Source organism: Apostichopus japonicus, chromosome 19 (assembly GCF_037975245.1).
Source record: "Apostichopus japonicus isolate 1M-3 chromosome 19, ASM3797524v1, whole genome shotgun sequence".
NCBI lineage: Eukaryota > Metazoa > Echinodermata > Holothuroidea > Aspidochirotida > Stichopodidae > Apostichopus > Apostichopus japonicus.
The window spans coordinates 30,835,953-30,852,634 of record NC_092579.1 but is presented as its reverse complement, the minus strand read 5'-3'; the positions used below and the strand labels follow the sequence as shown (position 1 = coordinate 30,852,634).

General features: G+C 38.3%; 2 protein-coding genes across 2 annotated transcripts; one reads left to right on the top strand and one right to left on the bottom strand.

Annotated features, from left to right (window-relative positions):
* Positions 1 to 1,871: 1,871 nt before the first annotated feature.
* On the top strand, positions 1,872 to 9,929 carry LOC139959457 (F-box only protein 42-like). Its single transcript, XM_071957093.1, has 8 exons — positions 1,872 to 2,011; positions 2,355 to 2,543; positions 3,641 to 3,880; positions 4,513 to 4,786; positions 5,305 to 5,395; positions 6,061 to 6,111; positions 6,867 to 6,986; positions 8,428 to 9,929. Exons 2-8 carry the CDS (start codon positions 2,405 to 2,407, stop codon positions 8,839 to 8,841), a joined length of 1,329 nt encoding a protein of 442 aa, XP_071813194.1. The 5' UTR covers positions 1,872 to 2,011; positions 2,355 to 2,404; the 3' UTR covers positions 8,842 to 9,929.
* Positions 9,930 to 10,250: 321 nt separating this feature from the next.
* On the bottom strand, positions 10,251 to 14,188 carry LOC139959458 (peptidyl-prolyl cis-trans isomerase FKBP2-like). Its single transcript, XM_071957094.1, has 4 exons — positions 13,581 to 14,188; positions 12,060 to 12,250; positions 11,366 to 11,502; positions 10,251 to 11,167 (listed from the first exon to the last, which is right to left on the bottom strand). The coding sequence occupies exons 1-4, from the start codon at positions 13,793 to 13,795 to the stop codon at positions 10,997 to 10,999; spliced, it is 714 nt and encodes a 237-aa protein (XP_071813195.1). The 5' UTR covers positions 13,796 to 14,188; the 3' UTR covers positions 10,251 to 10,996.
* Positions 14,189 to 16,682: the final 2,494 nt, after the last annotated feature.

Genomic DNA, 16,682 nt, shown 5'->3' with positions numbered 1-16,682 from the left:
GGGGGGGTGTGGGAAGGGGGTGTCACACCCCCCCAATAATTTGGTCGCTGTCGGCAAATTTTGGGTCTGTCGGCAAAAGGAGAAAAGGTGAAGAGAGCGGAAGGGGAAGAAAGAAGGAAAGCTGAATAGAGAAAAGGAGAACGGGAGCTTCTTCCGTGCCAAATTTGACTTAAAATATGCACCAGATTGCATCTAAGGACGTTTCAAAACTAAAAATTTTCCAAAGGGGAGGGGTAGACCCCCTACCCTTAGACACCTCCCCCATTTCAGTCACCACTTCCAGATCTGTCGGCAAATCAAATTTGACTTAAAATATGCACCAGATTGCATCTAAGGACGTTTCAAAACTAAAAGCTTTCCAAAGGGGGAGGGGGACACCCCCTCCCCTTAGACCCCTCCCCCATTTCAGTCACCACTTCCAGATCCGTCGGCAAATCAAATTCTCCACACCCCCAACAAAAAAACCTTCGCTACGCCCCTGTGGACAGTAGCGTACCAGACATTCCAAACGTGGTGGGGTGTGGTGTGTTGTTGTTGGGGGGGTTGGGGTGAAAGTTGGAGAAACAAACAGTTGGCGCATGACGCACCTGTATAAAGCGCACATCACAGGAATATTTCAGATAGGGGCTGGGGAACACGTCCTAACCCTGACCCATCCCTCCAAATTTTAATATAAGAATATTTTGGGTTTTACATTAGATTCAAATTTGTAACAAAACTTTAATGTCGTATAACAAGGCTCGAGCATTCACCATTCATCCAAGAGGGAAATTAACCGTCTTCAAGTAACGTTTCAAAAACTAAACCAACAATCGCCGCGCGGCAACTTGCTTTATATTCACAACTGTTCACTATATTAACTAGCACAAAAGCACATGTCAGAAAGAGGAAGTTAATTTCGGTGAAAGGTACTCCAAGCCTGAAAGCTATAGTGCTTTCTTGTAGCTATTTAAAAGTAAAATCTAGATATTTGACATTTCATTCGAATCATCCAAAGTCCTGCGGGGGTCTTAAGGCTAAGCCCCTGTAAGGCTTAGCATGTCCTTAGCCTAATATGTCCCCAAAGAAGATAAAGAAGATGTAAGGGATAATGTTTAGGTGAATGGGGAGGCAGGTGGGACAAAGTAAAAACTCGAAGCCTTGAGCTTAAATGTCTCCAAATTATCTTGAAAAAAGTTTCTAGTTAAATCCATAAAGTAGTTAACATTTCGAGAAATCTGTCGAAAAAGTTGCAGGATATTGTATATTGTGAGTTTGCCAGAGTTGAAATTTGAAGAAAAAACATTATACTTCCAATGTCTCCAATGTCTCATGTGAGTCACCTTAAAGGCATTGAAGACTCGCCCCAAACCGCGTATGGCCATCTGAAAAAAAAGTTAACTTTCTGTTGCTTGCAAGTGATGTTTTGTTTGTGTCGCTGCAAAATGCAGACAGTTATGAAACGTGATACCTTGTTATCTTTAGCTAGACCTGAGATGTCCATCGCTGTTTCGTTTGTACACTGTGCTGTGGGTATTGACCGCAGCTGTATGTACTGACTGTACACTAGTGTCTATTGACCGACGGTAGCAAGCTGTGTGTGTATTTTCTGGGATCGATGGTGGTGTCTAACACTTCTGTTACACGTCATTCGAAACTAGGTCAGATTACCGGCATTAAACGTTTCTTTTTGCGCGAGTCTTCACACCCTTTAACAGCTACAAAACCAAACTTCTGTTTGGGAAATATACCATGACACACCTTTCTTCTGCACCACAATTAATTAACTACGACATGTGAATTGCAATTCACCTTCATTATTACTGTGCGACCAATAATAATGTTTCATGTACATTTAATCGGCGTGCCATGTACTCACTATGCAAATTTGAAATATGCAAATCACTACGACATTTTCCGGTATTTACTATTTGGACATCTATGATTCTCACTTCTCAGTGAATGTTAGAAAAAGAAAGAAAAGATTGTCCAATTGAGTAGACGTAGGTCAAGATTCGTTCGAGTCTGCAAAGTAAGTTAGAGGCAGTAATTATTTTTTTCTTCTTTCTTTCTATGCATCTTTTTTACGTTAAACAAAATTTCCTTGCTGTGCTATTTTTTCTGTAATGTGTATCATCGCTGGCATGAAATAGTCCATAGCATAGGATAGTACCTGTTTTGCGAAAGATTGTTAATGCATTTGTAGTCTAGTCCTAGGGCCTTGGTCTTGTTAATGGTGTAGGCAGATTATGGTTAACAAGCTATCTCTTAACATGAGTAAGACAAATTTTATCACATTCATTATTCCATATGATCAAGTATTTAATATATTCATAAATAGCTGAATCAACCATTTTGTAATGTTTAATTTGTAGCTTGATGAACTGAGGAGGACTGACCTGCTTTTCTATATCCTTCAAGCAAGATGGCATCACCACCATCTGGGTTGCAACTTAATGACTTGCCAACAGAACTGCTTCATTCAGTATTCACATACCTTTCACTGTATGGTGAATTGCAATCTGCCATGCAAGTATGTCGACGATGGAAACCAATTGCACAAGGTAGGAATGGTAACTTTAAATAATGTAAAGTTAGTCAAATTCATTTATCAAATCTTGATTGGTTATGATCGACTAAACAAATTGTATCATGTTTATATCTGCAGTCTACGTTACATTGACACATAACAAAGTTGCTATAATTTATCCAGTATTGAAATCGATGAAAAATGCTATGAAAAATTTCCAAGTTGCTATACATGTCCAAAGATGCATAGCAGTTTCTTACACAGGAACTATAGTCATATATTAGGGACAAATTACAGAGCAGTCAGGAACCATAGGTATCTGTATAATAAGGGACAAATTAGAGAGCAAACAGGAACCATAGCAATATATAATAAGGGACATGATACTGGCTAGTAGAAGCACCCTATAGGTTAAAGTGTTCCAACGTCAAAGGTCATTTGAGATCAACAGAAATCAAAACTTGAAACCTTGTAAGCATGACAATTCCATAAAGGTACACCTTAGTTAAACATATTTATGTGTAGATACACTTTAGTGATTGTGGGAGCCTCATTGTTTCTGTGCATGTGAAATGTCATTTAAGGTCAACAAAATGTCTGCAGTCCTTCAATGTAAACAGACAAATGTTATTCATGACTGGATTTGTAACCAAATATTTGTGCAAGAACCTTGCTGATCACTTGGAAGACCAAATTTTATATATGATCAGATGTAGTTTCAGTTTATTCCAGTAAAAATGCAAGCTGCTTACATTAAAATTGAAGAAAGGAAATATAATCAATACAAAAATAAGAAAGTATGGTCCTAATTAGTAAAAACAAAACAATTTCAAGAAAAAACATTGAATAAACAAAGGTTGAAAAAGGATAAATATTTAAGATAGTAAACCTGTTGTCTTTCTGGTTAAGATGATAAATGAATTAAGGAACATAAATTAAATGTCTTATGACAACAACTACCAGAGCAAACTGCTTTATTCATCAAATTTGTTTCTTTACACAAAGTAATGAAATCAATGAATGTATATTTATCTTATTCTGGGTATCCAATTAACTTACCCAAAGCTATTTAGCCTCCAATATCAAGATATTTAAAAGATGGATTGACGTTTTCTCGCTTTTTCATTGCAGATGTTCTCAAAGGTAGGGAAGAACTCTTTAGACATCGTGTTAGTGAAAATCAATTGACATTCAACACTAGTGGCTGCCCATATATCAGCATTCCTGCCAGGACTGATCATGCTAATTGTATGCATGGTCGATGCCTTTACGTGTTTGGCGGATTCAAAAATGAGGGACAGGCCTACAATGATCTTTGGAAGGTAGATATGACTTTGAGGAAAGTGAAGAGAATACAAACAAACTGCAAAGGTTTGTGACTTTATGCTGAAACATTTCTTAGTGGTGTGGTGTGGTGTGGTGTGATGTGGTGTGATGTGGTGTGGTGTGAGGATGCAGGGTTTATATTCATATACATTTGTTTGTATTTTACTTTTCTCTCTCTCTCTTTTTTGAATTACCATTCAAAACTAGTATGATTGGTTAAGAAGTTTGTAACACATGTGTTTAATATGCAAATGCAGACAACTTGTAAGAGGCAATGTTATTGTTCTTGTCTTAAAATTTGCAAAAAAGGGTTAGCTTTGGGAAAGCTAAACATGTGCAGATATTTTCTTGTAACTTATTATATTTTCTTTTGACAGAAAATCAGAAAGTAAACTATAAAGTATAAACCCGGTTTACATTTTACCGAGCTATGTTCTGCCTATGCGCTACACTAACATTGGATTAACTGCAATCTTCAATTATTGTAGTTTGCTTAAAGACATTGCTGTTGGTTTTAGATGAATGGATTAACATATTTAAAAGTAAGGGAGAAATAACTGTCCCTTGTAATTGTAAGCTGTGAGAGAACTAGGGCAATGAACCCTACTGTAAAAAGTATTTCACAATACAAAAGTTCTTTTCAATTTATTTTATGAAACAATTTTGTTTATCCACAGAGAGACGACCAAGTCCAAGGGGTTATGCATATCTTTTGCCTCATGGTGAAAATACCTTGATTCTGTGTGGTGGAGTCATTGAAAAAAAATCCCCATTTGCACCAACTATCTTCCAAAGTGCTACAGAAGAAATTTTCAAATTTGACATTCCAACCAGTACATGGAGCCTCTTGAAATGTAACCAAGGAAATAGCCATCGAACTGAATTTGCTATATATGACTGTTGTATTGTAGGAGACTACTTATTTACCTGCCACAAAATCAGTGAAGATGGGTGAGTGTAAAAAGTAGTTATTAAAGGAATGTGTAGGGCAGCAGTCTGCAATCCTCTAAGCCCAAAGCCTTCCATGGACACTGAACTATGACCCACCAGAGACTCCATAGTTTGAGGAACATAGTAGTAGGACTATCAACATATATTTATGGTTCATTGAGCATTGATAACAAACAGTCAAGTGTGAATATCCTATATTGTGAGAACTTTCATAACGTATAAGACCGCAAAGTTAACCAGTAAAGTGAAACCGATTTTGCAAACCTGCAGCTTTGGTCGGTTTGATAATGAAGATGGGCAGTGAAAGAGGAGGCCGGTACTAACTGCATAGAAAGGGATGTTTTAACCTCAAACACACAGCAGTAGCTACTGGGGCAAGCACCAGTATCACACATACCAGTCTGCTTGTATACCTTGCTGTGATAAAACTTGTAAATCTCATAATGTAATCTGAAAGATAGACAAAAATGATTTCAAAGAGTATAAATAATGTGTTGAATAATTCTATTTCTTGACAGCTTTCAGCTGCAGTACACAGATTTGTGTTGTCATCCATCATCCATCCAGTTAGCATCAAGTAAACCATTTCATGCCCCTGAAATGAAACTAGTGAGTTGCTTGTTGACCTTTTCTTGTCCTATTCTGTGGAGTAAGCCTCTCTTTGTTTCTTCTGCCTGTTCGAACATTGTTGCCTCTCATTGGCTAAGTTCAGAGCAGACTCTTAAACCCCTAACACATGTAAACTTAACATGTAGTTTCTAACTATTTCCTACCTCAAGTGGGCCAACTATACCACTTAACTATGTCCTAGGTTCAGGTGGGCCAACTACACTTGTTAATTCTGTCATAGCTCAGATGGGCTAATTCTACTGGCACTTACGTTTGTTTAGGTCAGATGGAACAGCTTCTCTCTTGAAGAACTTTGTCTTTATGATAGATCACTGAATTTGGAACTTTTATATAAGTGCTTTAATCACCATAGAAACAAACAAGGATAAAAGTTAATGGATTGTTTTTTTGACTTGAATTTATCAAATAAAGTTTGGTGATTCTAGTTCGCCAATTGCCAAAAAAATATAAAAAATGATTGAATGTTCTGTTCGAAATCCTTCAAATATTGAAGATGGCTGTAATGGCCGGTGCTTTGGTCATCTTTAGTGATCTTTAGTGATCTGTGCCCAGCAGATGCAAGTTTGTCCAATATTTTAGTTGATGTCATTAATTTTGTGTTATTATTACTACCAAGTTTCATTTCTTTGTGTCTTTCTCTATAGTTCTCTGTAGATGACAAACACCTTCTGGTACTCACAAATCACCCAACTAAAGTAAGTAAGAGGTCTCTAAAATTGACAAAAGCCCAGCACCCTCCACTGTGTTTACTCCTCAATTATCTATCTAGGGCCTCGCTTTCTCTTTCAAGAATTATTTTGTAACTTAATCTGACACATGCATTAAATCTATATTTAGTTATAATTGGTCTTAATGAGATGAAATTGTTTGCTCTTTGCTAACAAGTATTTCTTGTTCCGAAGATATTCATATCGAAAGGAGGCACAAACCCAACTGTCATCAGAACCTTAAGCAACTCGTTGAAAGAGCTCTGAAAATTTTGCTCTGTATGTAAACTATCAAGTGTTTGTCACTCAGCTGCCATTTGTTACAAGGTGTGATGTCATAGTGGCAACTGGGGGATGAAGCCTTTTGCTGTTCTTTTGTTTTGTCCTTTCATTTTGGTTTTTTCAAGATGATTATCAACAGAGCACTGCTAAGTGTTGCACAAGTCCCAGTTCTTATTATTAAAACCATTACATCTTGCAAATAGAATAAAGCTTCGTATGACCACATTGCCATTATTTAGTAACCAAGACTTGCTTTTGTATTTAAAGGAGTGACAAGACAGGGTCATTGTTCAGTTGTTTATTGTCATGAAGATTCCCATAGATTTACATATGCTGGGTATGACAAACCCATAAATTACCTTGAATTAAGCACATTAAACAACATCTGAGAAACTCTTGAGACTTGAAGTAGGAAGCGCACTGTTTCAAATTTGTTATAAATTCTTTCTTCTTTTGTACAGAAAGAGTGCAATGCTTACCTTCTGAATATTCAAGACCTTGGTGACCCATCTCCTAAGTGGACTAGTCTCTTAATATCAAATAACAACAAGCGTTTACCAAACCCATGCCAAACCTGCAAGGTAAGTTGCACTATCATTAGCTGCTGGAGTTGTGTATACATTCTCAGATTGTCCAAAGTGAGTGTATACTTATACCCATGGGATACACACAAACTAGGAGGAATGATTATGTGAGACATGTGGTCATGTCACACACCATTCATGTTCTTTCAGAGCTCCTGAACACAAATGAGAGGTTAGTGCACTTGCTGCTCCACCCATCCATTGAGGGTCTTATGAATGGCTTAGAGATATTTATGGAGATGGAAGGGTTTCTGTTAGACCCATTCTCTGTGAATGAAATTTGGGTTAGGTTTAGGGGATTGGGTTTAGGGGATTGGGTTTAGGGGATTGAGTTTAGGGGATTGGGTTTAGGGGTGATAGGATTAGGGGTTATTTAATAAGAGCACCAATGGACATCAAGAATTAGGGCTTCTCCAATGACTACATTGTACAAATCATTTAAATAAAGTTCACACAGTTCATAACCTATGTAGAATCTTGTTTCTCAAAGTTTGCAACAGTTGAACGAAGCAGGACTTGGTATTGTCCTCTGCTTTAACGGACTGTCGATAACAGATGTGAAACTTTAAGGATTTGTGTATGTGGCTTGATAATGCCGATAGCATGTCTTAAAGTATTAAGTGTAATGCTGGGTGACGGGATTCTCCATTGCTTGTGTTTTAATCCATCTAATATAACTAGCGAGTGTGTGCGAGTATTAACTGTGTGATGAGCAACTACACATATGGGGGCAGTCATGTTCACCTTTAATTCAAATAGGTTGCACTATTTCAAAATAAGATTTGCAGTACATTTACATATGTGTGTGATTTCATATATAAATTCACACACTTGTTACCAGTAGCTGCTTAGCCCCAAATCACATTGAAACACCTCAACAAACAACTTCTTTATTCCATGTTCATCTCAATACAAAATTGCATTGACAATTAAGTTGGATAAATGATGTGGCTATCATCCTGCCTATGAGTTGTGAAGAGTTAAACGTTGACCCCATGTGCTACCAGAACAGTCCAATACAGTTGTAGCATTAATCTAGGCATAGATTTCCAAAGAAAAATATAAGAGACCTCCTTAAGTCTCAGAAATAGCTGTGTCTAAAGCATGAATTATAGTTAACCCTTAATAATGAAAACGGGTTACAATATCGAAACACTAAACATTAGTAATATCATATTTACCTTTACAGGATGATTTGAGAACAGCAAAATGTGAACCATATGGTTTTGGTAGTTATGGACTTTTTTGTAAATATACACAATAATTTCTGACCAGACTTTTTGGAGAAACATTTCAGGGTGTCCCCAGCTTGGAAGAGGGATCCTGAGGGACTCCAAACAGGGAAAACATATGATTTCTCCACATTTCTTAAGGTTCAGATTTCATACTTTCCTTGTGAGGCTTCACATCATAATCCAATATTTCTTTTGTTTCACAGGTTGGAAAATACATCATTGTCTTTTACCCCTTGGAAGGAACTCTCTTGTTAAATGCTCAGCAAAGACTCTCGGCAGCAAAGAAACTGACTCCAAATGGAGTGAAAGGCTGCCCTCATTGTACACAAGCAATCCATGCAGCTTGGAGAGGCCGGTGTGTCTTCAGTGATTGTGATCGACTGGGAACCTCTATACAAACAGCAATACTGGATACCACTAGTGCAATAAGTGCTGGAACTCTGCAGTGGTTAAACAGTGATATAGACTGTACAGGCTCAACCTATCCTACTCGAGGTCAGACTTACTTTCGACCCTTCCAAGCTGTACCGGGTACTGCACAAGTCGTCATCTTAGGGTGGAAACCCTGTCCCTTGAGAGATTGCAAGCATCCTTGCAGTATTGATGTTCTAAGATAGTATTATTGCAGTGAAGAACTGTTGCATGAATTCAAGATTAATGTCATGGTTGGCTACAAGTATTTATTGAAGTGTGAAAAGTCAAAGTAAGCAAGTAGTACCTGCTGGCTGTGGTGGGGGAGGGTAGTGGGGGAGAGTAGTGGGGGAGGGTAGTGGGGGAGGGTAGTGGGGGAGGGTAGTGGGGCAGGGAGTGACACAATTACCTCTCCAATGACCTGTCCCACTACATGATCAAATAAATCAACAACATCAGCATAATTAAATATTGCCAAGGGATGTTTATATATAATGAAGGACTGTGTGGTAAGTAAACACTGTTTTAACTGAAATTGTGAGGATTGAACAAGCAGGTTAGATTGTGATGGCCAATTGCTGTGTAATAACTATTGAAATTGCTGTTGTAAAGAGAGCATATGGCTCAATAATGAGTCATCAAATTAGATCCTTTAACCAACCTAGTTCAGTGAGTTGCCATTTCAGACATTTATACCAAAGTACAAGATACCCTTTTAATTATCTCAGCAATTCATAATTTCTATTGATTTTCAAAATTTCTTCCCCCAGACATAATTTTTGTATTAGTATTACTCACATATATAACGCACACATTTCAATTTTCTGCATTTATTTAAAGTGATCCTTTACTCATCATGCCAATGAATCATAGTTGTGTCGCTGTTGTATCTAATAAGTAACAATAATATTTCTTAATTTTAAACAGGTCTTCATATTTATTCAGAATATGGCATCTCTCTTGGCTCTTTTCATTCCCGTCCCCAAAATGAGAAAATTTACCGTAAGTAAGTTCTTGACTCCTTCCATTATTGAGTGGGTCAAAGGTCAGTATGTGATCACCAGTGGCAAAAATTTGATAACAACATCTGATGGTAGGGTGGTAGGTTTCCCATAGTGAGAAGTTTTGGTGTTGGTCAACAGGAGGCATGGAATGCATTGGATTTCATAGTATCAAGTAACCATCTGAAATAGTTAAGGGTCAAACTCTTCAGCAGTTTACCTTCTGGTTGACTCCTGCCTAAGAGGTTAAACTTTTACTTGTTTAAGCAGTGAATAAAAATCCAACAAACATCGACACTGACTTATGTTTAATATTGGTTTCTTCTTTCTTTGTATTTGGAGGGGATGGGGGGCAAGGGAGGGGAGGGGTGCATCACCACCCTTGTTATATCCAATGACAGTGAATGATTCCCCCTCCCCCACCCTCCAATCTAGAACATGCCGTTTTATTACAGCTATTTTCTAGTCTATCACCTTCCCCTCCTCAATCAACCTCTTACACCTAGTGATGGCATCCAAGAGGTGTCATCCTTGCATGCCCACGGTGTATAGCTTTGTTAATTATCAGCAAGGTTATTATCTTTGTCAGTTACAAAAACAAAATACAGAAAACATGATTTTTCAGTTGTAATTATTCATTTAATTCAAAATATGCCCAAACTGGGGGAATTTAGAATGAATAAAATTTGTTCTTTAAAGATGAACATAGAAGAACAGTCAAAAGCTCTTCCAAATAACCAACCACCCCCCCCTCCATCCCCCCACCTTCCCTTGAACTTCTGTCTTCCAAGATGTGGTGTGAACGACGATGAAAATGGCCTGAATGTCTCCCTCAGACAAAGTTTTGTGTACTGTTAGTGAAAGGACCAGGTAAAATGACTTAAAAGGATTTCAAAGTTTTTGTAAGGGACCTAGAACTTGCAATTTTAAATACAAGTACGGTGTATGATGGACCAACACTGGCAGCTGAACGAGCTGGTAACACAATTATGAAATGTTACATCATCGACCAACAACCAATTCCTGTTCAATAAAACTGGCAAGAAAATGAGCCATGGTTATATTTATTGCTCGGATATCACCCACCCCCCTCCCCCCAGATGTCTGCACACCCCACCCCTCTCGGGTTAAGGATTATGTTTTCTGAACCTGTACCGGTAGAAATGAAGTCATCTGTTAATCCCACCCTTCCCCACTTAGGACTTTTAGAAGCAAGCCTTGCAGTAATTCATTTCCTTTTTAAGTTCCGTGACCGATACAGCTGTTTCTAGTCGATTCGTGTCCATCTTAACGTCACTCCAACCAACGTCATGTGACCATTAAAACAATAACATAAGTCTCTGCGAATCATTAACTGCATCTAAAGCTCGTCATGACGAGATCCATCCGTGTCAAACTTAGGTCCCGTAAACTCCTCAAAAGATACTCGTTTGTCGCCGTCTTTGTCATCTTTACTGATGAATTCATTCACTAATTTAGTGATTAGTGGACCTGACGGATATTGGTCGGTCTCGACGAGATATTCTCCAATCTGGTGGGACGAAAGAAGACGATATATCGGAGATAAAAGCAGCAATAAATAGTAGGTATAGTCGGTCCGTGAAGACACATCTCTGGTATTTCATATTGGGATATGCCGACCATCCATAAATAGCAAACAATGATATGGATATACGGTATGCATCATGGATAGACTGAAGACTGCTGCATGTTAGAAGAGAAAGCATACCTCTTTCTTTGTCAAGTAACCGTCTTTATCGGTATCGTAGACTTTAAACATATTTGGCATCCCGATCATGTAGTTTGGTACAACATTCCACATCTGTACTTCAAATACCAAGTCTCTACCTCGAGGAATGTACTCTTCTGTAAGAAGCAATGATGACGAGAGATTCATCACGCGATAAATATGATATTGCTTACACTTAAAAGTACTTACTAGATAATTAAATATGACCTATGAACAGTGCATGGGCTTTTCAGTACAAAATCTTTACCATTGTGTGTTATTAGAGATGCCCTTTCTTGATTTATCCTTTTGTTTACAAGAAAATAAATAAATGTAGCTACTAGAGGCCATGTTGCTGAAAAATTAATTGAAGAAATATATATATAGCCTATTTCAAAAGTGCCATTTTGTTTAAAACCTTCAAATACTGAATTATGTGGTACGGTATGCACAGAAGATCCATTTTGTCGGAAAGTTTTGAGGTAACTTTGTGGTTCCCTCCCGCCCTTCCAGGTTGAACCCTCCTCAACCACACCTGGTCCTAAGAGGGAGATTTCATCTCTAACGAAAATAGTCAGAAACCGGTGAATGGATATTTCATTTTATATTACAGCTCTGTTTCTAAGAAAGAGATTTATACTATAGTCTATAGTACGTATGTCTTGTGTGATATTAATACGGCTCGTGCACTCACCTGAAAACACTTTCCGTCCCCCATTGACTAGTTCCTTTGGCACCCATATCCTCCTATGTTCGTGATTACATTGTCCTGTTAATCCAATCCGTAATCCTTCCAACAGGAAATCCATGTCCATGGGGAAGTTAACCGGATTAACCATTTCGTTTTCGTCATCAATGTTAAGTACTTTCTTCATATATTCCGTACTAAAGAAAGTAAAAAATCCTAATACATTTATCATGTTAAAGAGGAAGCATTAAATGCACCGTTATATTGGCACCCGTACCTCAACAGGACTGAAAATTGCATTATATATTGCAGTCATGACTATACAAGACATCCGTACAAAGCGCATGCATTACTATATATGTGGTGCAAAGGGAGAAAGTATTACATTGATCATTAGAAGGAATCTGTACTTTGATAGGAGGTAGTATTAATACATATTCATCAATCTATATGCGCAAGTTCCATGCATGGTGTATCCTTCCTCCATCGGCTTCGATTCTCTTTTCAATCTTCAAAGCAGTAATATATGTTAATTTGACAAATTTCCATGTTCATGCACAAATATCAAACGGATTATTGTTTGTGGGCTTGACCTTTCTCCTCCTCCCCCCCCCCCCCCCGCATTTGGTTGTTTCCCATGCCCTTTTCTTTGCTTCCTGTACCCGCTCCTCTTCGCTGCATCATTAATCCCTCTCCCTTCATAATCCCTATGTCCCTCCCCTCATAATCCCCCGCTCCCGCCCCTCAATGCCTATCGGTTACATGTGAATATGTTTGCACCTGTAATTTCCCGAAGCCATACGATACGTATACACCAATCAATTTATCGGACACTTTCCTCGGTTGTTTCTCGGTAGCGACTACTATGATATAAGTAGGCCTATACTGTAAAATACACTGGATACAAAACTAGAAATCAAATGAGCTCCTAAAGCGCCACAACAACTTGGGAAAACATAAACAAGTGACGTGAATTGACATGTAAATTAGTATACGATGCAATAACTGATAAATGGTATTGTCTTGTGCTGGTTTTCAGCCTAGAGTGCTTTGCTGTTGTGCTATAAATAACAAATACAAATTGTTAGAGTTGATACATTAATTTAAGAAAAAGGCCTTAACTGAATCACCAACATCATCGTGAAGCTGGCTTCAATCAAACGTTCTAGACAAGTTCAAAGTTATAGGCCTATACTTTAATCTTGAAAACCTTAATGGCCATAGAAATATTCCAGAACTAAATTGTTTCAAACATTTGGGGGGGGGGGGGAGGGGGGAGAGGAAGGATTTGAGATGAACCACCTAATAGTTTTTTTAACATGCGTCGTATGTACACTGTTGTGAAATTCATTATGCATACAGTTGCGTTGACCAGTTGTTAACTCAAGTGTGGGGAGGGTAAAGGTAACTGTTTTATATTTTTTAATTTATTTTTACTTTACGTATATTAATTATTTTAATTATTTTTAATACTAATTATATTTTCAGCACTTGTGAGCTTTGAATAAATATTGAGCATATCTGTACCTGTTTAAGAATATCTCGTTCGTATCTTGATATCTTCCTATAAAGTCCATGTGTCCTTGGTAGCCTCCTTTTAGCTTCGCCTTGCATCTCGGGGATTCTTTAAGTACCTCATATGTCACCCTAGGATCATCCTCTGCTTTGTGAATTTCGCCCCCCTCTGCAGCCCATAATACACAGGATAAGAATAGCGATATTCCGAGGAGGATCTTAATCATGATGGTAAAGGTAAAGTTGGTATGACAATCTTCTTGAGAAAAGGCTCAATCATTAAATGACTCCTCGCTTGTCTTTTTGTTGCTTTGCCGTAGATCACTAAGTTGTTAAAGTAGCGTGGCGACTTGTGACAACTCCACCTGTAGCTAGCCTTTATTTACTGTACTCGGGAACGGACGCACTCATCAAGTGTAACGATTACGTGTCGAATTAAAACAAGACAAGCCTCTTAAAGAACACCCTTATTGTCATCCAAATTCGGCATAGAAGACTTCCAGTTTATGTTGTTACTTTACTCTAATTACTTACTCTAATTGTCACTTACTCTAATTAGTATGCTCAGCTTTGTTTTTCACAAGAGAAAACCGATTATGCAGTGATCTATTTTAGTAGTGCTGAGGATATATAAAGGCTAAGATATGGAGATAAGTATTAAAAGCAATATTTCAATTATCCGCATGGATATATATAGGCCTATGAATTAGAAGCATGTTCCCTTTAAGGGCGAAGGAAGTTTCTTTGTTTCCCCATTCCTGTGCATCTGTTCTTTTCCCATGACGTCACAGTCCCAAACCATCGGATGCGCCGTATTGTATGTTGTTTTAGCATCTTCATTTACTTATTACTCGTCCGCAAGGTTCAACGGTCACTATCTTTCCATTATCATTATAGGGCTAGTGCTAATTGTGTATATTAAAACATATACCTCGCTCCGTTTAAGTTTGATCTGGAGCCTACAGCCTGTCGGAGGCTGATGTCCTAGGTTTTGTCCAATGTCTCGCAGCATGTTATACCCTGATATGTTTTGTATTTCAGTATAGAGCAAGAGGCATTTCGCCCAACCAGCCTGGTCATTTCGCCCAACCAGCATGGTCATTTCGCCCAACCAGCATGGTCATTTCGCACAACCTTTTTTTTTACTAATGTTCAGTCAGAATAATATTACTTTTTCTATTTCACTTAATACGATTGACACGTCCGCTTGAGCCAAAGAGTGGTCTTGTGTATGCTTGCTCCTTTTGTTAGCTGATCGTATATATAGAGGGATGAGGCGGGGTGGGGATGGGGCAGAGGGGAGGGGAAGGGGAGGGGAAGGGGAAGGGGAGGGGAAGGGGAGGGGAGAGGGAGAGGATGGGTAACTTGTTTTTAACAAGCGTTAAGTAGTACTTACAAAGATTGATAAAAAACATTCTGAGGGCCGATTGATTGACGCCACGCTATAGGTTATAGAGTCTCTGATGCCAGGCAAAGTTCCAATTATATCAAAATTACCGTAAAACGGATTCTAAACACGTGAACCGATCTAATGTATTTTCAAGTTTAGTCATGTTCAGTTTTACTTAGGCATTACTTTATGCTTATATCATACCTATTTAGTATCATTTAATCCCCAGTGGTTAAATTGTATCTTTATCAATATACCAAGCCTTCGAAGCGGTCTAACTTGATTTTCTGCTACATAGCAAACAAAAAAATCATCAAACCTGAACCTTTATAAAGACATGGTGATTCACGTCAAATTATCATGTCATATATGACCACTTCACGCTCCTAGTTTCAACAGCCATGCCCTTCATCAACCTGACCCACCATGTTGTACCGTTTTGGAATCATCGGGCACCATTCCCTGTCACAGTATTGTCCGACGTAAACCAAAACCATCATCAAAAACAATTAACGATTGCAGTTTAGCGAGTTGGTTGCTTTATACAAAACTTGCTGCAAGTGTGCATATTATTCAGGTCAAACCCACCTCCTCCAAGATATACATGAAATTTTGCATTATGGATTATAGAGAACATTGGAAGTTTAATGTACATTGTATCACATTGTATCACATCGATAGATAAACTGAAAAAGGTTTCACTTGGAAACTAATCTGCAGTGGTGACTATCATCCACTGACTAATTTGACTAATTGAAGAAGAGAAGTGTTTATCAGGTGAAAGTTAGTTTAGGACCAAGCTACCATATCTCGAGTTAGAGATAATGTATTTGAGATTAACGGTGTGTGATAGTTTTAATTTTGGGATGTACGCCAACTAGTCTTAATGGTCTCTTTCATGAGAGGAGACAACCCGAGACGAGTACCACAGACATTATATATGCAGTGATGTTTGGCCAATGGTGTAATGCATTAATGTTGCAGTAGGCACTGGTTCCGATGAACATTTCAGGAGGATTAACATCAAACAGCTTACGACACGGTACCTCCAATGGGCTTGGTGTATAGTATGTTCTGCAGCTCCTCGCTGATTTCCAATGTCATTGTGTATGGGCTATTCAAAATTAAAGAACGAAGGACATTGGTTTTGTCAAAAGGACTTGTAGATCATTGGCTGGTGCGGTAGCAGTTACCGCAACAGGCATGGCGACGCCATCTTGGTAGAGAGTTCAGCCAATTACGATGGTCTGCAGAATATGGAATGTTATTAACATTTCATCATGAAAGTTTTAAAGCAACCATCGTATCTCTAAATTTATAGTTATGACGTAAATATCGTCATACTGATGGACAGGGCCATTAGTCTCGAGAAATGTGAATAACTCTGAGAGGACATACAAGACTCCTTGACTTACCAGGATATATATGGTATAACTCCACGGTTAAAGAACTCGCGAAAAGTGGGTGCAGGCGGTTAAAGAAACTATAGTGATTCACAGACGGTATGTGGATGGGAAGGCCTTGGGGTGGATGAATGTCAACGGTGGGTTTTTGTTTCTTCGTTTTTAAGTGATGGCGACACACAGCTACAGTATAGCTATACGTGTCGTTTTAGTTGAATCTTTAATCATGCATCGCAACACACAAATTTATCGTTGCAAGTAAAGGAAAGCGTATATGTCCGCCTGTGAAGAGCTTAAAAATGTTAACTCGAGACAAGTATA